Source organism: Psammomys obesus, unplaced genomic scaffold, assembly GCF_907164565.1.
Source record: "Psammomys obesus unplaced genomic scaffold, mPsaObe1.curated_primary_1811, whole genome shotgun sequence".
Classification (NCBI taxonomy): domain Eukaryota; kingdom Metazoa; phylum Chordata; class Mammalia; order Rodentia; family Muridae; genus Psammomys; species Psammomys obesus.
This window is the reverse complement of record NW_026587759.1, coordinates 1,290,716-1,316,287: the sequence shown is the minus strand read 5'-3', so window position 1 is coordinate 1,316,287 and position 25,572 is coordinate 1,290,716. Positions and strand designations below refer to the sequence as shown.

The 25,572-nt window shown below is 39.2% G+C and overlaps 1 protein-coding gene across 2 annotated transcripts in view; it reads right to left on the bottom strand.

Annotated features, from left to right (window-relative positions):
- The window catches only part of Skic3 (SKI3 subunit of superkiller complex), an 88,408-nt gene that overhangs the window by 61,028 nt on the left and 1,808 nt on the right, over positions 1–25,572 (bottom strand). For both annotated transcript variants that reach the window (XM_055604000.1, XM_055604001.1), the window contains exons 2-12: positions 21,253–21,316; positions 19,754–19,886; positions 17,103–17,193; positions 12,998–13,141; positions 12,543–12,634; positions 11,692–11,767; positions 11,052–11,192; positions 6,082–6,180; positions 5,879–5,987; positions 1,425–1,565; positions 644–745 (exon numbers count right to left, since the gene is read on the bottom strand). In XM_055604000.1, the coding sequence (XP_055459975.1) occupies positions 644–745; positions 1,425–1,565; positions 5,879–5,987; positions 6,082–6,180; positions 11,052–11,192; positions 11,692–11,767; positions 12,543–12,634; positions 12,998–13,141; positions 17,103–17,192 (994 nt within the window). In that variant the 5' untranslated portion in view covers position 17,193; positions 19,754–19,886; positions 21,253–21,316. The remainder of the gene's footprint in view (positions 1–643; positions 746–1,424; positions 1,566–5,878; positions 5,988–6,081; positions 6,181–11,051; positions 11,193–11,691; positions 11,768–12,542; positions 12,635–12,997; positions 13,142–17,102; positions 17,194–19,753; positions 19,887–21,252; positions 21,317–25,572) is intronic.

Below are 25,572 nucleotides of genomic sequence, written 5' to 3'. Positions count from 1 at the left end.
TTAAAAAGAATAACATAACATACATATAGTGAGCAAAATTCCTAATATATATTATATATAATTATATAGAAAGAAATAAACAATTCATATGCAAATAAACTCTCAAATTCTTCTAGAAAGATCTGAATTTAAAAGCAAACACATGAATTTAAGACCTCTATCTTCACATGGTATGTAACACAATTGAAGATGCTTAAGAACAACAATGGCTACTAGCCCTCTGCATCTGGAAAATTAAGGACACTGGGAGGGGAAAGAAGCTGAACTAAAACAGACTATCTAAGGACCTGGAAGGGGAAAGATGCTGAATTAGAATGGACTGTCAAATACAGAAGTCTAGCTGGTCGAGAACAAAGAATTTTCTCTCATCTAGATCTATGACATTAAGAATTCATAAAGGTCCTAACATACCAGGAAGTTCCTTGTTGGAAAGGCAGAACATCCTAAGCCCCCACCTTAAAGATAAATATACTAGCAAACGCCACACAGATTTGGCATGTATTTATCTTCCCCAGTTCAATTTAAATCAACTACAAATTTAGAATAAAAAAATTCCATCATTTCTAAAATAGTTTCTCAAGTTAGACAAAAACAAACAGTATTGTTCTCCCTTACATACAAACACAAAGTATATCAAGAATACCTTGATTGCAAGAAAGAATGGCTTCCCTGGGTCTGTGCATTTTGACTTGGGCTTCCGCTAGATGACACCAGGCAGTTATGCAGAGAGGGCTTTCTTTCAGGCCTAGAAGGATGAAGTATTACACATACCATGGGTTCCAGGAATCAAATTCAGATCCTCAGCGTTCACAGCCCTTACTGACTGATCTACCTTGCCAGCCACACCCTGTCACAATAATTCTAAAACCGCAAATCAGAACATAAGATTTTACTGCTTAGAGCTCCCATGGGTAACTGCTGACCTCAGGGGGCAGTATAAGTTTTTTAACAGTGTTTAACAGTTACTTCCTGTCCCTTCCCATGCCCAGACTCCATCCTCAAGGCTTACTGAACGACCCTGAACAACAATTTTCTCCTCAGCTGCGCTCCTGCACAAACACCTTCCCTGATCTAAACATTCCGCCACCACACACACATTTCATCTACTTTCCTCACTGTCATTCTGAAGCTTGAACAGAAGTTTATCCAAAAACACCACACCTACAATGACTAAGCTAAGCCTCTCTATTTCTAAGGCTTCCTCAAAGTTTTTCTACAGTACAAAGGAAATCACTGGGACACATAAAGTCAAATTTTCCGCAGTCTTGAGTTGAAGAGTTGAAATTCAAATCTAATAAGCAGACTCCAGAGTAGATGTTTACATTTTCCTGTTAGCTTATCTTCTTACAGGAGGCAAAAACATTGGTCCCTGTGGACTGAGTCCCCACTGCCATACCAAATGCTAGATGCTGTACATTCATTACCTTCGGTTAGGTGATTAACGGCATCTTCATACTTCTTGTTTTGTAAAGCTTTAACACCTAAGCCAATGAGGCCTGGACCGCTTTTTGGATTCATTTCCACTAGCTTACAACAATATTGCTGTCCTTCATCTATCAGACTCCCTAAAATGAAAAAAAAGAGTAATAATAATAATAAAAACTGTTATGAGCATGCATATATATGTAAAAATACACCAAATTTTTAACTACCAAAATCTATATGCATAAATCTCAAAAGATGCTTTATACATACTTTACCAAACCCTGTTGAAAGAACTAAAAACTTAAATAAAGCAGCAAATAAAGAAGATATTAATACCTCATTAACACATTTGGATACTAGAAGTAAAACCACCTTAAATACGTACTAAAACTGAATTCATGCTCAAAGGTTTCAAAGGAAAAACCTGTCCCTACAAGTCCATGGGCTGTCAAAGAAACCTGTTGCTACAAGTCCTTGTGCTGCCACGTTTCCTTTTCCTATTCAACTCTCAGCAGTGTTACCTATTCAGCCATATTATCTTTAGTATCTTACTGGTTCCCTGAGGGCCATAATTTACAGCTTGAGGGACAGCAGCTGACGCTGGTGGACTTCTCCAGCATCCTACTTTCAAAAGATGCTGCACTCGATTCAGGAAACTGAGTGAAAACTTAGTCACAGTCTTAGGTTTATAAGTTCAGCAATACACTGCACACATTTTTCACCAAACTGTTTTTGCTTATATAAGCACAATATAATAATTGTGCTTATGCATTAATTATCTAATGTGGCAATAATCTTAACTTCTTTTAGTAAATTTTCTCCAACCTCAAAGAAATTAAATGTTCCAATTTCTAGAAATTCATATAAAAAATGAAAAATATGACTTGTTTTTATAATTAACGAGGAGCATTCAACACTTTAATAAATTGTTTAACCACACAGGCAAGTTCTTAAGAAGTAACTAAGACAGACAACTTGAAAGAATAAGCACGGGGAGGAAATAAATATAATTAATATCTTAAAGCCCTGTTGTTTTAACATCTATGGTAAAATATGTATCCTCAAGCCACATATGGAATCATTGTCTGAATCCAATATTAAACTAAATTATTAGCACAATGCTCATATTTCAATATAATGTATATCAGATGCATACCAATGAATAATTTGTAATTAATGGTATATACTGATTTAGAACTCCAAATGAGCATCCAAAATAAACAAAGTCATACTAGCTAAAAAATTAAAATTTCAGCACCGTATGGTAAAATATGAAATTAACTGGAAAAAATATCACTTTGGTTAGTTATGATGCTTCCAGACATGACTTTACTTCTGTCAAAACCATTTCACCGTTGTCTCTACGAATTGGAATTTGGATTCCAGTTGGTTCCACAACCTCATATCGTCCTTCGAAAGCTGCAGTCTTCCTATGTCTACACAAGGTCTTCCCACGTCTACACAGGGTGTGTCCACGATGACACATCTCCACTCATATCAGGACAACTGAAGGATCTGATTTGCTCACCAGAGGAAATCAGCATCTAGTTCAGTATTTGTGATGCAAGATTTTAGAGTTTGCATTTCCGACGAATTTTCGGGTAATACCGATGCTACTTGTCCAGACCAGTAGAACCACACATTTGCTAAGACCATATGTTATCCAAAGTGTTAGTCTAACAGACATACAGTGCCTTTGCTGTCTTTGTAACTAAATGAAACCTTCTAGAGAGGAGAGACTGATAGAAGGTATAGCATGCACGGTAAGCATTTATTAAATGAGCCTTTGAAAACATAATTCATGACATGCTACTTTTTATAGCACAAACCACCTTTATCACAAACATATCTAGAATGACAAAAGAAAAAGATAGTTATGAATGTCTCCAAAGATGATCCACAGATAACAGCACCCAAATTACACATGGGTAAACACAGCATGGACAGGTATCTTCCAAAGGCCAAGATAAACAGGAGCAGCTTTCAAAATAAGGGACCTTTCTAATATATTCCCTTTGCTAATATCTTGAAGAACAATTGCAAAAACAAAAGACATTTGGCACAGGCCTGTAACTTTGGCAGTTGCGACAAAGAGATCAGAGAGGTTCAGGAGTTCAAGGCCACCCTCAACTACATGCAGAGTTCAAGGCCAGCCTAGAATAGAAGAGACTCTGTCTTAAGAACTGGGCGGGGCCAGGTAACACTCCCCCCATGTTTGGCCAGGAGGGCCTTTGAGACACTCCACAGCATAGTCTAAAAGCAGAATCGTATCATTACATTACGTTGCACTACAGCAAGTAATGCAAAAAGGGACAGGAATTGGAAAGAGAGCAAAGAGGGCCACACGGGAGGATGTGGAGAGAGGAAAGGAAAGGGGGAAATGGTGTAATTATAATCTCTAAAGAGAATAAAAAACAAGTAAACAATTATTAAAAACAGTTAAACAATATTATGTTTACTTCTCAAAAAGGCAGGACAACTCGAAGTTTGATAAATATTAAAACTCCAAGGATAAAACTGATGGAAAAAAAATAGCTTTATGGCATTCAGTTTCCTAAATTATAAAAGGTTTGGTTTTGTTTTTATAATCATTTCTGACATACAAAAGAAACTGAGGAACACTATAATTTGTCACTTTTAAATAAACCTAGCTTTGGAGTAAGAAAAAAATACAGCATGATGGCACTCATTTTTCTATGTTCATCACCTGGATTTTCAAATATTTCTAAGACATCAAACCTCTTGTTTTTTTCATAGCCCAGATCTTTGCTCACTCATGCTAAGCAAGTGCCCTACCCTGGGTTGTCTCCCTGGGCCCCAAACACAAAATCATAAATAACCTTAATGAAGCTGTTTTCGGCTTGAATTTAAAGAGCCAAGAGCCTCTCTGTCCTCTTATATTTCAGCTACAAGGCAAAAATAAATGAAAACAGTCTTTTAGCACATAAACACAAAAAGTACCTTTTAACAAACTGCAACTAGAAAAGTTATTCGACTCTGTTACATGAAGCTTGAAAACAGCTTAGCTTTAGTTTGCAGATTTCCTATTTACAAACAATTGATGGGCCCTGACTACTTTAAAAGCTCCTTTCAAATAACATACTTTTCACATAAACCATATTTGTTGTTTTTAGTTGGTTTTTTTTTTTTTTTTCTATATTGGGCTAAACTTTGAAACTAAACTAAACTAAACTTTGGAAATAATTCTGCCCTTCCCTTTAAGAAGTTCTATACATTTTTTCCATTCATGCGTTTCTTCCTCTTACCGCCATGATATTCCAAGGTCAGTTATTCCTTCTTGGCATCTCTTGGTCTAACACTCTAGTCTACTGCTGTCCATTCTAACTTAATCTTAGTTTAAGCTCCTGTACCTCATAAAGTAATTCATTCTGATACTTTGGTGCTTCTTCAAGATAGTTATGCTTGAAAACAAGAAAAAGATCTTCTTACTTGTCAGTGGAAATTCCAAGACTAAAAGGAAGAACAATTGTCTTCATACAGAGCGGAAAACTTTAAGGAGTGATAAAGGAGTGTTGCAACGAGCAGAATCAACATAGGTGCGATTGCAGCCTGTGTTCTGGTTATTTCCAGAACACAACCACATTGTTCAACTATGACAGACGTGAGCCATTCAGATAAAACGTTCCATGTAGTTAAAGATTTTGCAACCAAGTGATAAAGATTCACTGCGCTAGGAAAGTTCTGCAATAATCCTGTCACCACCTACTGCAGGTGCTAGGTCCAGTTCAGTTTATCAGTGATTTCTGTGAACTTATCTTGAGTGAATAAAAGCGTGTACAGGAGTGCACTCCAGGTATCATAAAGCATCCTTTTCAGCATTAACACTGACAAGAGGCCAACATGAAAAATCTCAGCGTCAATCTGCATGAATATCAGAGTAGATCACAAGTTTACACGGCTTCAGATAAACTGCTCCTGACAACCCAGCTGTTAACAAGCACTACGGCATTCACATCAACACCGTGAAGCTCAGTGTTCCCACAAATCCTTTCCACTGCACTCAAGACAGATAGAACATAATCCAACCTACTCAGCCGAGCAAGCTCAGTTATTCCTCCTGCTCTATCAGACAACTCTATTTTCCTATTCTGGTTAAAAGGGAGGAAGGCGAATCTAGTACCACAACTCTATAGCTGCCAACTGAACTTCTTGTCACACCTGCTGCACCTATCATCAGAGAAAATGCAAGACATCTCTCAAGTCCCCCCGTCAAAAGGACATCACTGATGAACTAGTACTTTTACATCCCATAAGCCCTGACTCATCTACTTCTCACACAATCTGGATATAGCAACACTATGTAACTGTATTTCTTTTATGTCCAGAAACACTAATATATTTTATACATAGTAATCACTAAAGCAGTACTTGATTATTTGCAATATCATTCTTATAATTACACACCTCTAGGAAGCAACATAAAAAAAATTACCTGACTCAATTAAGTACAAACAAATCACTTCTAGTGGATACTGTGCGGTAGGATAGATAGTTATCATTTCTTCACAGGCCTTCTTCAACCTAGTTGTCTCGTGAGGAATCTTGAAAATACAAGAGCATAATAAAGTGAATTCCATTAGCAGTGGAACATACTGACAGACATTTTCATAACTAGAAATAAATAAATTCACTTACTTTAGATAAGCACTCAATGAAATGCCTGTAAAGTGCTTGGTGATCTTCACTGGGAATACTCTCTGCTAAGTCCAGTGCATTCTCAAAGGCAGTTAAAAGCTGAAACAAATCAAAAGCTATTATGTAGACACTTAATGAAAAAAAGTGACACCTTCTGGAGTGTACTAAAACTACTTTATAAAAGCTTAGCCTTCAACTTATATGTTTGACCCTCATGATTCTTTTCTTTGTTTACTTCTTTGTGTGTTTGTTCAGTCAGTTTTTTAAGGCAAGGGCCTCACTCTGTCCTCCAAGCCAGCCTTGAACTTGTAGAAATCCTCCTGCTTTAGCCTCCCAACTGCAGAGATTACAGACTGAGCCACCACAATCTGTGTGGTCCTGACAATTTGAATGAGCTTTAAAAAAAATGTGTATGTAAGCTTTAAAATACATCTAATTCCAACTGACCAGCAGACCATATACTGAACTAGTAAGCGACAACTATAAATCTAAAACATTAGCTTAATAAAGCATTTTCCATCCCTGCTGACTGCTACAAAGTGGCCAGGGCATTATCTTATATGGTTCCATAGTATCACAAGCACATTCTTAGAGTAGGAAATCTTTATTCTTTAAGAAAAACTATAAAGTTGGGTTATACTTTTGACAAAAACCAAACAAAACAGATACAGTACAAGTATAACTGATTTTGAAAAAAATCCTGAAAGAGACCTTTTATATATCTTGCCCAAGAACCGAAAGCAGAATGGAAGGCAAGCACTTTACACCCTCCATTTCATTATATAAGTTGTACATTTGCAAGGGTACATTCACGACTTGATAAAATCCACTATACTAGTCACTGTCTCACTGCTGTGACCAGAGATGAAGATTCATTATGGCTCACAGTTGGTGGGACAGTCCACCATGGCAGAAAGCACAGTTCGTAACTGTCATGGCAGGAGCATGAAGCTGTGTGCTCACATTTGAGCAGCCCAGGATGTGACGAGGAGGGGGAGGCTAACATTCTTTTCCCTTTTGATTTGGTCGAAGAGGCCAGCCCCTGGGATGGTGCCACTCACATACAGGGAGGTCTCCCAGGGCAACCACCCCAGTTACTCTTTACCAGCAAGCATGCACAGTCACACCGGAGATGTGCGGATGCTGATTCACTCAAGCTGACGGAAACAGTCATCACAACCAACCCCTATCTCGTCACCTCAACATCTCTCTGGAAATTAGAAAGATAAAGATTGTAAAAATAAGGAAAATCTCACTTTTCTAATAAGGGTTAGTAAGGATAATGATCTCACAGTAAAGGAAACTTAACTTAATGTACCATAATTAAGTTTTTCAAATAATAAAGTATTACAAATGGAAAAATAAGTGACAATTTTTTCTGAACAACCATTATTTAAACTTCATCTCTTATCTTTTTATTTGTTTAACACCTAGAAATGAATTCTTAAAAGTATGTTATTAAGGACTAAGAAAAGGAGCACTAAAAGGAAGAATGGCAGAATACAGATAATGTGAAGGGTGAAAAACAGGGCAGGGGCTTTAATTAAGGAGTGGGAAGGGAGGGAAATACAGGCGAGGGAAGGAGGAGAAAAAAATAAAGAATTAATTTCTTTAAATTTATCAAAAATTACACACAGTACATAAAAATTTATAAACATATATGGTTTAAATGAGGTTAAACCACTTGGGCTGGCAATGCTCCCCTCAAGAGCCACACACTACCTAATTAAAACACAATATCAAGCATGATAAACTCCCTTTCAGGGTGGCAACACTGGCTATTGCTCTTGTCCTTGGTTGCCTCCCAGAGGCCTAAGGTAAGTCCCTGATGGTGAAGATACCGTGCCGTTCGGACACAGGACTGGGAAGATGGGAGCTGGATCTGAAAGCATCGCCCCTGAACTTCCACAGCCCAGCAGCTGCCAAAGGAAGAGGACCAGCCAATAGTCCTACCCAACTACTGAAGCCTATCAAGCACAACAGTGAAGCCTGACAAGAGATCCTAAAGACGCAGTGGTGGCACTCCTATCTCGGTGATAACCAGCAACTGTCCAGTTGGACTTAAGGCTTGCTCAACAGGAGGAAAATCACACCTAGTTCTGGAAACCTAGCCAGCTACTGAAGGCTCGTGAAGTCACGGGCCTTAGAGGAGAACCACATCACTAAACCAGCACGGTCCACTACATACGAATATGTGTAGCACCTACCTCACTGAGGAAGCTTCTCTTTGCAACAGAGCGCATTATAGAAAAACCACAACTGGTCAAAATGCAGAGAACAATTTAGGTCATGGCCTAAATAGATACAGCTTTAACACAACTCCCGCATCCAAGACTCACAGAGAAGTGGGGACAGAAAGACTGTAAAAGCCAGAGGATGAGGGAATCTGCTAGCAAACTGTGTCTTACAGCAACTGCAGGGAAGCACAACTATAACTCAATACAGACCTGAGCAAGGAAAACATTAAGAGATAGGTTGATGGAAGGAGAAACGCATGGGTCCCCACCCCTAAACAAACAACCACAGGAGACTAGGGAGTGCGGACAGCAAGAGGAGTATTCCCCAGGGAGGTGTCTCCTCACTGGTCATTTAATACCAAATGGTCAGCCCTGAAGTCATCCACAGGCAACCAACACGGAAGCCAGGGGTAGGGATGTGATGGACGAGTTGGAGGACAGACAGAAAAAGGAGCGAAATGTTGCAATTATATTTAATTTTTTTTGAGTAAATTAGCTAAGAAAAGTACAGGAGGCGAGGAGAAAGTGAAGAAAGAAGTGAATATGATCACTGAATGCCATAAATACGCATGGTTAATACATGTTTATTAAAATCGTCAGGTGTTGTGATACACTTCCATAACCCTTAGTTTGCAGGAGACTTGAGGCAGGAGGATCAAGAACTCCAGTCCAGCCTGGGATGTCATGAGACCCTGTCTCAAAGCCAAAAAGAAAACAGAGCAAACAACAAAACGTGTGTATGTGTGAGTGCGTACATGATGTATGTGAGTGTGTGTATGTACATGAGCGTACATATGTATGGATGTGTGCATGCATGTGTGCTAGTATGTGTGTGTGCATGTGTGTTTGAGTGTGCATATGTGTGGGCATGGGTGTGTATGTGTGGGCGTGTATGTGACTGTCTACGTGGGTGTGTGCATGTACATGTGTGAGCATGTGTATATGTGTGTGTGCATGGGTATGGATGCTTATGTGCATTTGTGTATGTGTGTGCATGTATGAACGTGAGTGTGTATAAGGGTGTACTGTGTGTGCATGTGTCTGAGTGTTTGCAGGTGTATGTGCTTGTGAATACATGTGTGCGTATGTGCATATCTGTGTGGGGACTGTCTGTGTGTATATGTGTGAGTGTGCATGCATGTGTGTATGTGTGAGTACGTGTATGTGCCTGTGTATGTATGTGGGGGAGTATGTGTCTATGCATGTGTGCATTGTGTCTGTGTGAATACATGTGTGTATATGTGCATGTATCTCTGTGTGTGCATCCATGAACGTGTACGTGTGTGTGTACACATGTGTATGTTAAATGGAGACTGGGAATAGCTCAGTGTTCAGTATGGCCCGAGAATGTTGTGCAAGTCACTAGATTCAGCTGCCAGCACAGAAAAACAAAAACAAAAACGGAGAAACAGAGAGGGCAAAAAGGAAAGAAGAATGAAAAAGGAAGAGAGGAGGAAGGAGAAGATGAAGGAGGGCGACATGGGGAAAAGAGGAGGGCAATGATACAATGGAGAAGGGAAGAGAAATGAAGACACAGAGAAACACGTATGCTCAAGAGTTTGGGGCTAGGCTGGGCAAAGTCCGATACTACTTTTTTTTTAATGAGTTATTGTCCATGAAGTATAAGTAAGTAAAAAATATATTTAATAATTTAGGTGTAAGTTTGATACTGTTAACATACACTATTTTAAAAATTAGTCAGGCTATTCTGTAGATAGAGATTTAAAAAACTGATGAGCCACCCAATTTGGTGACTCCTAAGTTTCTTCCACAACTGATGCACACAGCTAAGTCATTATGACTACAGCTTATAATTTGGATCTAAATATCCTTGGAAGGCATGTGTTGAGGGTTTGGTCACAGCCTGTAGGGCTCTTGGTGGGTGGTAGAAGCTTCAGGAAGTAAGGTGGTGACAGGGAGGGAGGTGGCCCTGGAGGGGTACTGGGCCCTGGCCTTTCCTTCGGCTCTTTCCCTCCCAGCCCCGACAAAAGGAGCAGCTTCGTGGACTTCCCACCACGATGCCTGCCTTGCCCCACACACAAGGCAGCAGGGAGCAGTCAGCCCCCCTGAAACCTCTACAGTGTGAGGCACGGTAAACCCTCCTCGCTAGCTGGTTCCCTCAGGCATCTCACTGGGTGACAAAACGTGACTAACAGAGACACATCGCATTCTCACACTCTCAACCCTTTGGGGACGGCCTGGCACACAATACATCCTCCATACTATCTCTAAACAAAAGAACGAACTGACGAGTGATCGAGTGAACATACACAGAGTTTCCATTGTGTACAGTCTGGAACTGTTAAGATTTTAAACTGCACTCAATTTAAGAAGTGTACACTGAGAAGGCATTTATCATAATAAAAATTAAGTTACTTATATAACAAGTATATGAATTACACCTAAAAAGTACAACTTCTAGAAGTTCTAGCAGTTTGATGAAAGTCAGTTTGTACATAGTTTCCTTTCTACAGTAGCTAAGTTAATGACATATTATGGATTCTTATGAACACAGTATCTGAAAGTCTAATGTTCTAAGACCCAAGTGCACCCCTTCACATTCCAGAGACTGTAGGGAAAAGTTTCTCTTTTTATCAGCAAGAAAGAACCTCTATGAATTTAAAACTGAGCATACACAGCGCTCACTGTCCCAACACACAGTCCTCTGCTGTGTTACTTCATTAAGTTATCAATTTTCATGATGTAAAGCGTGAGAAATAAACAAGGTGTTACCATCTGCTGTGTTTCATTATTCTGATCTTCTATATTCTCAGACAGCAACTGTGTCAATTTTCTCCACAACTCATGAAGCTCTTGCTTATCTGCTCCATCTTCTTGCCGTGTCTTTATCAATTTATACCACGTCCGAGACACCTATTGACAAGGAGATTTAAAATAGTTATGTTACCATAAACTTAAATGTTAAACCTAAAGACCAAAATTATTTCACCCATTAACATGTAAAAATAGCAAAAGTATGATACCCCATTCTATATGAACTCCAACATAAAAATAAGTTAATCAGGTAAATGTCCAGAGCCCTTCTTTCAAAAATATCACTAAGATATAAGAGATATAACATCCCAGGCCCACAATTCAAAAGGTAACCGAATGGCTCACTAAGCTCCAGGGTGCACTACTTAGTAGACTTCAGCCAGTTTTAAAGTTAAAAAGTCAGGATATCCTAAATTTGAATTGTAATTCACAGTTTCAAATTTTCTCAATTTCTCAAATTTTTTGTATCATACTTTACCTTAATTTCTCAAATTTTTTATATCATACTTTACCTTAATTTTTAACTTTCATTAAAGCTAAATGAAAGCTTTTTCCTATCATACTTTTGTTGAAAGTACCTCAGAAGTAATTAACCAACCTCTAGGTATTTCTTTTCCTGGTGATGCAGATCCACGAGCTTCCTACAGACATCACACCACTTCTGCCTGTCAACACTTAGGTTAAAGAAAAAGAAAAAGAAAACTTAATTTGATATGAGAACACCCAAAGTCTTAAAAGCCTGAAATATTTGAAATTACAGTGCTACTTTACACAGAAAGCCCTTCATAAAGGATGAGGAAAGGTCACCTCATTATCTTGATGCAAAATTTTAATATTTTAAAGTTTCAAAAAGAGTCAATCATCTTGGGAGTCTTTCAGTCTATTTCAATCACAAGAAATTTTGTGACAAACTTACAGAAGATAATTGCTTGTAAATTCTCAGTAAATGTTTACATTCCTTCTCTCTGTGATGGATGTTCCTGGTTTTTAACTTGACTACATCTGGAATTAACTAAAATCCAAGTTGGTAGGTACAGCAGGAAGGGATTTTTCTTGACTGAATCATTCGAGGTGGGAAGACCCATCTTAAAATCTGGGCCACATCTTGGGGTGGCAGCTACATGAAGGACATGAAAGAAGGACGCTTGCCCTTTGTCTGCTTGTCCCCACTCTGGCAAGTTCACTTCTTCACTGGCAGTATGGCCTACTTCTCTGGGATTCCTGAGTTTATCAAAGCTCACCATTAGATTCATGGACTTTCCACTGCTGGAATAGCAGGACCACAGCCTGTGAGCCACGCTAATAATAAATTCATTTCTACATGTGTAAATTCATTCTATCAGTTTTGTTTCTCTAGAGAGTCCTAACTAACACACTTGTATATAATTTCTAATCACTCTATTGTAATTCAAGCTTGTAAAGAAACTAGCCTTTGCCACATATCCCTACCTTTCATAGAGATCCAACAGCTTCTGGTAAACAGCAGGTAAATCATCCTTGGCATTTACGTGATTACACTTCTCGTACAAACTTGCTAGCCCCTAAAAGAGGAAGCAAAATGTCTCATGTCCCCACACTTACTTACTGTGTGAAATAATGTACTAACATATAAAAATTACCGTAGTTTACAGATGAAGTATGTGTGGAATTTCCTTCCAAGTAAACTGAAGGTAGAACAGAGTCTTCACACTTAAAGTGTTTATATTTAAAAACTCATTGGGTAGAAAGGTAAAGAGTGATAAATAGTATCTTTGGCACCTGAAACTAACTTTCAGATTTATAAAATTTATTTTTTTCATGAGGTAGATTTAAGTACTTATTTTAACACTGGAATTTATATTTTGAAAAATGGAAAACAAATGCTTTCCCTAATTACATTTTGAGAAATAAGCATGTCTCCATACCTGCCAAGCGAGTAGCTGCTCTGGCTCCAGTTCGGCAGCTTTCTTATAGGCACCCTGGGCCTGCTCAGGCTGCTCTAGCTCAGCTGCAGCAACACCAATAAAAACCCAGGCATTATAGTTATTTTTCTCTTGTTTTAACACTGTCTGATTAAAAAAATTAAGAGTAAGTCATTACATTTTGGAAACTACCGAACAAACAACAAAACAATAGTCTGTTATGAATCACACTGCATCTGCCACCAACAGAGCGCCCTTTAAAATGGTACCTAGCCAGGTACTGTGAATGAAAAATTGTAAACGGTTTAGAAAAGAAGGTGTCTTTCTGTAAAGTGCCGAGGGATCTTGATACCCACATCAAATGCCTCACCTACCTCATGATTATACTGAGGAGAAAAGAATGGTAATGCCCAGCCCCATTCTTGCCTACACATCACTTTACCCACTCCAGTATTTTCTTTTCCATAATAATATTTTGCCATTTTAAAGACAGATTCTTCATGGCAGTTAGAGGTAAATTCACCCTAATATAGCTACACCAAACATGTTCAAAATAAACAGTGGCAATGAACGTTGAACTAATATACCTGCCATCGAGAACGAAGGTATATAGAGATCATGCTTTCAGGAATAAGAGCTCTTTGGGATGGACATCAGAAAAGGAAGAAAACAGGGAACAGGACAGGAACCTACCACGGAGGGCCTCTGAAAGATTCTACCCAGCAGGGTATCAAAGAAGATGCTGAGATTCATAGCCAAACTTTGGGCAGAGTGCAGGGAATCTTATGAAAAAAGCAGGAGATAGAAAGATCTGGATGGGACAGGAGTCCACAAGAAGAGCAACAGAACCAAAAAATCTGTGGAAAGGGGTCTTTTCTGAGACTGATACACCAACCAAGGACCATGCATGGAGTTACCCAGAACCCCTGCACAGATGTAGCCTATGGCAGTTCAGTGTCCAAGTGGGTTCCCTAGTAATGGGAACAGGAACTGTCTCTAACATGAACTCAGTGGCTGGCTCTTTGATCACCTCTCCCTGACAGAGTGCTCCCCTTACCAGGCCACAGAGGAGGACATTGTAGCCAGTCCTGATGAGACCTGATAGGCTAGGGTCAGAGGGAAGGAGAGGAAGGCCTCCCCATCAGTGGCTTTAAGGAGGGGTATGGGAAGAGATGAAGGAGGGTGGGCAGGATTGGGAGGGGACAAAAGAAGGGGCTACAGCTGAGATACAAAGTGAATAAACTCTAATTAATAAAAAATAAATTAATTAAAAAAGAAAAAGAAATAAGAGTTCTTGCTGCTCTAAAGTAGAGAGCTTAAAGCAAGATTAATATGTGTATCTACACACACGTCCAGCAATCTGTCGCCACTGTACTGTACAAGCTGAACTCTCTCCAATGCTGCTGCCTCCTACAAAACTCATACAGTATCTGCCAAAGTCAAACTCTAACGCTAGGGGCTTGTTCTGCCTATGCCACAAACACCGAGCACTTGATAAGCACTGATAAGCAACCCAAGCTACATGTCAACTACCAATTACCAATTACTGTGTATCTGAGATACATTTTTTAAAGAAAACTATCACATACAAAAAAATGTGGGGAAAATAAAAAATTCTGAGAGAACACAAAGAAAAAAGTACCATACTGTATGTCCACAAACTGGAGCCAGCTTCCTCAAAGGAATGCTTATCCCACGATGTAAAGCTCCGAGGGACAGAACCACAGCAAATACACTCTCCGGTAGTTTTTCTTTAGTCTCAATCAGTTCTGGGTTACTACAGATAAGAGACATCTGCCATGGCTTTGTTTTCCACTTTGTTCTCCCATTTATAGCTGGATTTTGCCGTTATAAATTATAAACTACTTGGTGAAATTTATGTCACATTTTTGCAGAATACCTATAGAAAGATACCCATGCTAACCAATATAACAGGAACATGGGCCAGCAAAATGGCTCAGTGGGTCACCAAGGATTAAGGAACTAAGCTAATTCTCTAAAACTCACATAAAGATGGGAAAAGAGAATTGATTCCACAAGGTTGTCCACTGATCTCCACATGTGCAGGCCTATATACAACATACACACCCAATAACAGTTATAATAATAACTTATTATTGAGAAGCATAAGCACACGTGCATTATTAGTTAGGCACCTCAGTGCTGGAGGAAGCCGTCCTCTCATCTCACTGCACATATTCGCCACCCTCCACTTGGACAGTCTGCACCTTGTTTCAGGCTAGCACCATCATGGCTGCATATGCCTGCTAGTCGTAATCAGCAATACACTTTTATGAACATATCTCTGACATTCAGAGCAGCTGGCACTTTCCCTGGACCTCACAGACAAGTAAATAATAAACCTTGCGACCATTTAAGACTTAGGACTGCTATCCTGCCGTGTATTCAGCCAGTTTGTTTAACCTGCCTTTAAGAGTACAACGAAAGAAACAACGTTACTTGCTTTGGATTTCCCATGTAATACACAGGTTTGATCTTAAATTGCATATTCTTTCATGCCGCTGATCCAGAGAGAAATGCATGTGTGTCTGTATGTGTGCTATGACAATCATTCGCTGAAAACAGCAGTCCAGGTCAGCAACATGGATATAAGTTAATAAGTCTGTTGAGGTTTCATTGCTATGTTTGCTTTCCTCGGTGCTTCCGGACCAGTAAAGTTCAGTCCCTTACAAAACTGTTAAAGACTTCTGTAAAGTGTCACCCATTCCTTCCCTCTGTGATGCTTTCTATGCTCATCAATAAAAGAGTGGGAAAAAGCCCTCTGCAAGGGACAAACTCATGAGACAGCACTCAAGCAGGCACAGGCGAAGACTCACATGCACCAGATCACACAAGCCCAGACCCATAAATTGCACACAGATGGAAGACACAGGGAGGGAAGCAGGAACTCAACACTGGGTTTGTTCCAGGCTAAAGTACTCCGAGAGGAAGTACTTTGATCTTTTTCCTTGTGAGTATGTTCTGGTGCCTCGGAGGCCATTAACTGATGCGCCTACCCACTGAATTCAATTTCTGTAATGGTCTTACTATAACAACTGTAGGCCTCTGGACTCTGACTTTTGAAGCCCCATCCTTCCTGCCCCTTTTGTTTCATCTCTCTGTTGATCCATAACTGTCATACCTACTCTGTCACATATTCTTGACTCTCTCCCTTCCTCATTCTTACCATCCATAACTGACAGATTTCACCTTAATAACACAACTTCAAATGGGCACTTACTAGAGCAATGTTTGCTTCTAATTCCTATTCACAATTTTTCCCACCATGAGTAACTAACTGCTTTTGTCTCAAATATCCTCAGTGCAACTCAATACATATGTCACCAAAAACAGAAGCCACCAGAGAAAAATGTTCTCCCCTATTTGGCCGCCCCCCCAGCCAAATCAACAAATAAGAGTCCTGTATGGATCTGAACCTAACTTTTCTCCTGCTAAAAGAGATGAACTAAAGGCCTCTCTCATGATCTGGACCACACCCTGTCGCCTCCCTAAAGACTTCACCTCTACTACCTCTGTCTCTCTAGTATATTCAATTTCTCTCTTTAACCGGAACATTCCCATCAACACACGAGGAAGCTTTAGAATCTTGATTCTTCTACTCACTGATCAGACAGAAATCAGAATATCAACATACCTTAAAATAATAAAAAATGCTGGGTAGGCAAGGTAGCCCAGTGGCTAAGTTCCTGCTACTAGATCTAACGACTGGAGTTCAAGCCCCAGGACCCACAGTGTTAAAGGTGAGAACTGATTAATACAATTTGTCCTCTGACCTTTACAAGCACAACACACACAACAGACACATTTTTAATGTAATACAAAGATAATAATAATAACAACGCTAAAGTACAGTGGTACTCTGCAATGCAAGGTGCTTATGATACTTCTGGCTTTGAGAAATATGGCTTTGATACCTTAGCAATAAAGAAAATCAAGTGCAGCAATAGAAGCCACTAATAAGGAGAGAGGAGTCCAACTGCTCTACAAATGCTACCACTTGACTGAATTAGACAATAAATGATTATATCTTAAAAATAACCCATGAATTGGTAATGCATTTAACTGCCAATGAAACAATATGCTTTACCTTGCAATGTTTCAAAGCTTCTTTATATTCTTTGTTTCTGATGGCATCTCTTGCACTTTTTAGAGCAGTCTTCACTTCTTTGCTAGACATTCTATCAAGACAAGAAACCACAGTGAGTCTACAATAATACCTCCCTAATGATAAGTCCCAATAGGCTTAACCATCTGAAAGAGACATCTGATTCCTTCTCTCTGGAATATGCTTTCCCTCCTACCATACACACAGTTCATTCCCTCAGTTCTTCAGATTTCTACTCAAATGTCTCCTCTCTTTGGGCCCCTCCCTGGACAAGCTACTTAAGATTTTAATCCTTCCATCTCCTACCTAAAGCCACCCATATTTCCTTATGCTCTCCCCTTGCTTTTTCCCTTCATAATGCGTAACACATCTATGTCTTTAGTCTATTATATGTATCCTATCCCCAACAGAATTGCAGTTCTGTATGAATAAGATTTTGCATGTTTTGTTGTTCCATCTCTAGGACAAATGACAAATGATGGTGACCAATAAATACGTGTTGAAATGCAGCTGTATCAGAATTATACTCTACACTTTTAGTAAAATACAGATGATCTTATGAACAAGGACCTTCAATGTATAGTAATCCCAATCCAATTTTAAATGCAAGATCTCTAGTGACAATTCTGGAATTTTGGTTTCTTTTAAACACACACATATAAGAATATCTTCATTTTAATCCCATGTGGGGATTTGGGGCTTCCTTGCAGCAGCTGACTATAGTTTGCCTTGTGCTCTAGCAGAGGCGTGGTTTGGCCAGCTGCAGACAGTTTCTGCGATTGTATGACGTTTGGAACTCTGGAAACTTTTCAGAAGGTGTATAAATGGTAAAGCCCTGACAGGTGATTTGGGTAGTTGCTGGTCGTTCAGAGAGATTGGCTGTGGTTTGTTAAAAGTCGTACTCGAAGAAATAAAAGGAAAGAAATTAGAGTAGGGAATCTCTCTCTCTCTCTCTCTCTCCTCTCCTCTCTATCCTTTCTCTCCTGTCTAGGGATAGGAGGTAAAGCCAGAGGTGGAGGGATGGAATATGTCTGGAAGAAGAAGAACCACAAAGCAGCAAAGACCAGCTGCAAAGATCCAATAGAATAAGCTCAAGACAGAGAAAAACATAAATAGCTTTAGTAACTAAGATGGAAGAAATTTTTAAAGGCTAAGAAAGTTATTCTAATAGTAGATTCTGAAACATATAATCAAGATGCGAACTGTATTCATAGTGAGGATTACTGTATTACTTTCTCTAATGAAAAATAAGTATAAATGTTTGCATATGAATAGAAGAGTGGTGACTTTGCAAGAACTGTACACTACTTTCTGCCATGAAGAGATACTGCATATGTCCAAGTGTGGCAGCATATTCCTGTAATCCCATCACTAGGGAGTTGGAGGCAGGATAATCAGAAGTTTAAGGCCATCCTCTGCCACATAGCCAGTTCAAGGCCAACTTCCCATAAATGAAACCTAACACTTTTTTACACTAATTTAAATTTTTTAAATTTCATTTTAGAAATTTTAAAGATTTTACTTTAGAGGCAATTTATTTTATTTAATATTAATATTAAAGTACATTAATTTGACTTTAAATAAAGTAGCCCATGTTAATATTTTACAAGTTACCGACTTAACCCAAAACAAATGCAATCCCAATTCTTTTTTTTTTACAATACAATTCTTAAAAGAGAGAAACATTTGTATTTTCTGCTGACTCAACCTATTTCTACAGACTTCAGATATTCAGGGAAGCAAACTGAGCCACCACCACAGCACACTACCATAGTATTCAAATACAGTTATGGGACTCAGTAAACAGTCTACCGCAGCAAGCATGCTAACACATTACACAAGCGGAGTGCACGGACTGTGCACTAACACGGTAATGAACACAGTTTATTAACATGCTACACTAGCACAGTACACAAATACTGTAGACTGCCACGTTCTGTAAATGCAACACCCTAACACAGTGCACGAACATTGTAAAGGCAACGTGTTAACACAATACTCTCATGCAGTGCACTGAGATAGTGCCTTAACACAGCACACCAGCACAACACACTACACAATATACTCAGGCAGTGCACTGAGGCGGTAAGCTATACTACACACAGACACAGCACACTAATACACTGTAAACGAAACTGTTTACAGTACACTAACACTGTATACGAAGAGCACAGGGACATTTTACCCTAACACAGTCTATCATGCGTATACTAACGATATTCACTAACACACCGCACTAATTTACCATTACAGCCGTCCACCGACGCCCTACACTAGCATGCTACATTAACACAGAACCCTAACACACTACACCAGCAGTGCGCTACCACGGCACACTGACACAGCCTACTCACACAGCGCACTCACAGAACACTACCAGCACACGCTAGACAAGCTGAAATGCACAAGTACGAAACAGAAAAAAGAAGTCTACAAAGTTAGAGATCTGAAGATAAGGTTGCTTTAACTTAAAGAAAACTAGCACTCAAAATAATATAAAAATTAAGACACTATAAAGTCAGTTTATGTGTGATGCATTCAGATTTCCCAAATATAATTTAGTATCTTGCTACAATAATTACTTAATTTCAAACTGCACCTCACATTCTGTCATCTTTGAACGACTACCTTACCTGAAAGTATCTTGATATTGACTTAGAGGTGAACTAGAGAAGAAATGCTTTCAGTCTACAAATCTTGATGGCACGGTTAACAGTGTGGATTTCACATGAAGTTTCTCAAGCCACGTTCCTTCTGCAAGGTAACCTGTAGAGTAAAAAGAAGAGATCATCGAGGATAACTGACCTAGACAAATAGAGACAACCAAATTAAAAAATAAAATAAAGATGACCTTGGGTGGGCGCACACACGAGGAAGAAACAACTATCTCCACGTGGGCTCCAAGCGCATCAACGAGATAAAAGGCCCTGCTGGCCTGAAGAATACAGTCTAACTGAGGAGAAACATCTAAGGCTCCACATGAACCACTAGAGAACCAAGTGCTAAAATTAAAAGGAAAAGCAATTTAGAGAAGGAGTGCTGTGTAAAGTAATAACCCACTAGAAGCCTGAGCACAACAATGTGGAGAAGAAAGGAAATCACTGCCGTCAAGACATTGTATAAAGAGAAAGGAGAGAACAGGAAGAGGAGAGCAAGAAGGGAAGCAAGAGACAGAAGGAGAAAACCACATTGAACAGAGCAGAGCAGATCCACCCAATATCAGAAGCAAACTGGGAAAAGTAGGGCAGAGCTGCCTGAGCTTACGGCTCTTGAGTCAGGTGGGCAAGCTTAGATTAAGGACGGCAGGGAAGCTGCAGAGACGGTGTGAGCCACTTTAATGCCCCCTAGAAACAACTGCACTTTCTCTTGGTAGCAGCTGCTGCACTCAGAACCTTCCATATCTATGTGTTTCCACATGAACTTTCTTTAAATAGGAGAGGAAGAGGCCATTAACCTCTTCTGTTTTTTAAATAAACATTGAAAAACTGACCATCAATTAAGAAGCATACAAAACTTTTCCTTTCATGAAAAATTCATTGTCCAAAATTATCCCATCTATCCCTATGCTCATTTTAGGATATTTTCTTCAATGCTAGGCACTTCTAAGACCATAACGCCTTTGAAAGGCTGCAATATTATTGTACAACTCTAATATTTTCCCACCATTTGCATACATTTTGCATACTTTTATGCAACAAAAAATTTCCTACTACCAACTTAAAAGATTTTTATTCAAAGTAAGCTCTAAAAGCAGCAATAACTATATTTCAGAGTTAGAAAATAAGCCACAACAAAAAGTAATATCAACCCTCAAAGTTATCAACTATGGATAAATGAATTGATATAACTACTCCAGCTAAAGCTAAAAGAACTTTAAAGAATATTCAGGATGCACATCCAAAGATTCCATAAAATAAAAAATAACAATAGTAAAAATCAGAAATGGTCACGACAAAGTAAGTTATAAAATGGGAAAAACAGTAACAGTCAAATAACAAAAGTCTGAAGGTATTTGTTTTGATCTGTAGTATGATACAAAAAGAAATCTATCATTAGTCCCTCTATAGAAGGACCTAGAAGGCATCATTGAGTAGAGACAGACAGATGGCTCGGGAGTGAGCATGGCACTCACCTCTTACCATGCCTGCATCTTCTTCCTGAACTGAATGTCAAGCTGTTCCTTACCCATTTTTCACCTACATTAGGTAAAGACAAACGTAAGATAGTGACTTACAACACCCAAACCTTCTACATTTTTAAAAATCAGTTCACCATGATCAAATTTAAAGCATGAGAAATAATTCTCGTTGACTTTTGATCTTTCATCTTTCTATACAGCCACTAATCGTCATCTCTAAATTTCTGAGCTGGTGTAAACCAGGACTTACACTATTTCAATCATGACTGCTTTTCACCTGTAAAATGTCACAAGCCTGAGAATACAGGCATATAAACGAAGGTATACAATCAAATGCTTATGACAGTAAATCATAAAAAATTTATTTTAAAACAATTCTTTGGTATACACATAATTTGTTAAAGAACAAAGGAAATTTACATAATAGTGAAATGAATGTTTATTCCTACAACAAAGAATTGAATCTTGGCTGGATATTTGATATGGCAAAATACAGAGTATCTTCAAAAACTTTTAGAAGCTTCAAAATCACTATTTTGATTTTAGAATTGTCAGTGCTGAGAACACTCCTTCCCATATACAAAAGTGACAATTAGAGCTATTTCAGAAACTATTTGAAATCCTGCCTTCATCCCAAACCAAAATTCACTCTCTGATTTTTCTTTCCTTTCTTTTTTTTTTTTTTTTTTTTTTTTTCCAAATGAGTCACTGAGTTTAAGTAGGGCTACTCCCATGAACATGAGTGCAAGTTATTTCCTGGATCATGGGCAACTTAACAGTGGTTACGTCACTGCAGAAAAGAATTCTCCTTCTCCTAGTAACCATCAGTTGCCAATGGCGCCTCAAGAAGGAATCCTTATCCACTAGAAAATGAGGATGGGCCTGGCCTTTTAGTAAGGCTTGTGCAGGCAACCACGGTTTCTGTGATTTCATGAGTATGTGCGTGTGCCATAGCCAGAAAAAAAGTATTTCACAGCATCCCCCCCTGAGTTCTTACATTGTTTCTACACTCTCCCCACTACGCTCCTCTAGAGATCTGAAGGGATGATACAGATGCACCATTTAAGGACACATACTCAAAAGTCACTAATTCTTATATAATTCTATCTTCTATCAATATTATTATACTGCAGTCCCATTCATGATGGTGATACAAAATTTCCTTCTCAGGACAAATGCAGCTAATATTATTTATTATGTGACCCCGTGTAATGGACCTGATCTCTCTGGATGGCTATTTCTTCATTTATAATATGGGGAAACTAAAAATACTTCAGAAAAAAAAGTTTTGCAAATCAAAGCATACAAATGTGATTACCCCAAAAGAATGAGAGCTCAATTCATTCTCCGGCCTCCAGGGACCCAGGCACAGGGTCAGTGCTAATTTATATCAACTTGACATAGGTTAGAGTTGTCTGAGAGAAGGAAACCCCACTTGAGAAAATGCCTCCATAAGACTGGGATTTCGGCAAACCTGTAGAGCATTTCCTTACTTAGTGACTGGTGTGGGTGCCCAGTCCACTGTGGGTGGCCACCTCTATGATTTATGCTTTTATGAAACCCAAATCAACAAGCCAAACAGCAATTTTTTAAATCAAGCATTCTAAGACAACTTAATCTGAAGATGTATTAATATGATGCATAGATGCTAAGTAATAATGGTAGGAAATTTTTAAGTCTTTGTTTTCCATAAACCATTATGTGTCTGTAAGAGCAGAACTGAGAGTTAGTCCCTATTGATGAAAACACTTCAGACACAGAAGATAAAGGAAGCAGGCTGGATCTGACCTAAAACTCTCCCCTTGGGGACTGGCTTTCATGGTGCTGGAAGGTATCATGTAAATTGACAAGAAGAAGTAACAAATAATCCTACCCAGCTATGACATCTGCAAGCCACAAGATGACCAGAGCAGCAAAAGATTCCCAAAGGTACAAGCAATAGCGGCACTGATATTTGAGTGCGAGCCAACAGCTGTCTAATTGATGTAAGATCTGCTCAATAGAAGGAAATTCTTTCCTACTACTAGAAACCTAAACAACTATCCATTCCTGGTCAGGCCTGGGAACAACGCAACAGAATTTTTAACTGTTCTAGAGAGATGTGTGCTCTTTCTCAAAAGCAAGAGAAAGTCATATTGTTTGGAGCCCCTTATATAACCAATCTGTGTTGGATAGTCTTACGTCACCTTGATACAAGCTGAAGTCATCTGAGAGGAGGGAGCCTCAAATGCCTCCATAAAACTGGGCTGCAGACAAGCCTGTGTTCATTTTTAGTGGCTGATGGGGGAGGCCCAATCCATCGTGAATGGGACTACACCTGGGCTGATGGGCCTGGGTTCTATAAGAAAGCAGGCTGAGTAAGGCATGAAGAGCACGGCAGGGAGCAGCACCCTTCACGGCCTCTACATCAGCTCCTGCCTCGAGGTCCCTGTCCTGCTTGAGTTCTTGTCCTAACTTCCTTTGATGATGAACTATGATGTGGAAGTATGAGTCAAATAAACCTTTTCCTTCCCAAGTGGCTTTGGTCACCACAGCAATAGTAACTCTAACACAATCTTGTTGAGTAAAAACATAAAACACATGACTGATGATCCAGCTTTCACTGAAAGGCATGTACCAACACTCACTCGTGTCACTCTTTTGGACATTCCTCCATTTTCTAACTGTGTTTAATTGCTTCTCCCAACTACTCAGCCGGCTTATTCTGACTTCTATTTTCACGTTACTCATAATTCAAGACCAAGTTGAAGTGCCAAGCACACAACCGCCACCATACCAAATTCACACCAATCTGATTCTGAAGCATCTATGCATGCCCTCTACCAGCATCTCCAAAAATATATTCCAAGGAACATGCTTAAAGGCATTGCTCCCTGGTGCTGGAAATTTGTGTCTACCATACAGATCTCAGTCTTCAGTCACAATATACATTGGCATCTTAAAGCCTCTGGGAATCCAAATACCCCAATACAGCTGAATGCAGCAACTCTGAACTTCTACCATCCCAGAATACCCACCTCGCGGAAAGCCAGCTGACATTTTGAAAACACTAGCATGCTCCAGAACACTACTTAGAATATTACTCCTTTTGCTTTTTTTGTGGATTTTTTTCATTCAACTATTATTCATGTTTTTAAAACCTTTTCTAGTCTTATTAGACTTTTACAAGTATGTGTATCTGTATGTTTCCCAAAGGTGATTGAAAGGTTTTGGGAAATTCTGTTGTTACTTTGGATATTTAAAGACCTGCAGTGGACCATAAGATAGACCCAGACTATTCAACCCAAGACCTCTCCAACTTCTAAAGAGCAGAGTATTTTTACTGAAGCAACCTGTCCCTAACATGGAAATCATTAGCTGATGATGTAAACATGATAGACAGATAGACCTGAAGCTCTTGTGGAAATAATTGCATCCCTCTGTTATATAGTAATTTCTTCCAAATTAAAACATACCATTTTGGAGAGATGCTCCTTTAGACTCAAAAAATAAACAAAGATCATAAGGCTCAAGAAATAAATATCTCACAAATCTCAGAAACCATCTGAACCTTACATGATTAACAAGGCTGCTCCCCCAGGGTAAAATAACTGTAACAGCAAGTGTGCGGTAATGTGGTGCGGGATACTCTCCAAGTGGCTGAACTATTAACAGGTTGTACAGGAAGTTTCAAGAACACAGCCTTCACAAATCATCACCCATGTTGCAATGGGTTTTTCAGTGATGCACCTACCTTGAGTCACCATTCCTGTAAGTAACCCCATACCCATGCTCTGCAAACCCAATAAGCTCATTAGTTCAGCAAGATGAACTATGGTAGAGTTATTCCGATCTATCACTGGTGTCCTATCTGGAGTGAATAGATGTTTGTTCACGTTTCCACAGGAAGACACATAATACTCCAAAATTCACATATCCAAGCACCAGTCCCAGTACTTCAGGACACAATATCAGCAAAGCACAAAGGTAATGAAGGCTAAGTGAGATTACATAAGAAGGCCCCAATCCAATGTGTCTCCCCTAAAAGAAAAGAACTGGGGTAATGCACAAGCACAGACAGAGCAGGTGCAGACATGCTGAGAAGGTGACCATCTACCAGACAGCAACACCGCCCTCAAAAGACACCGCACTTGGCAAAATCTGGACTTCTGAAGTTCAGAATTATAAGAAAATAAATGTCTGTTGTGATATTTTGTTATATCAGCCTTTGCAAACTAAGCCACAGTCCCTATCCTGAACGTTACCTAACTACAGGAACACGTGCACACATCAAAGCTCCCTTGCTCGAAGAGGGACTTGATTAACAAAAGCATT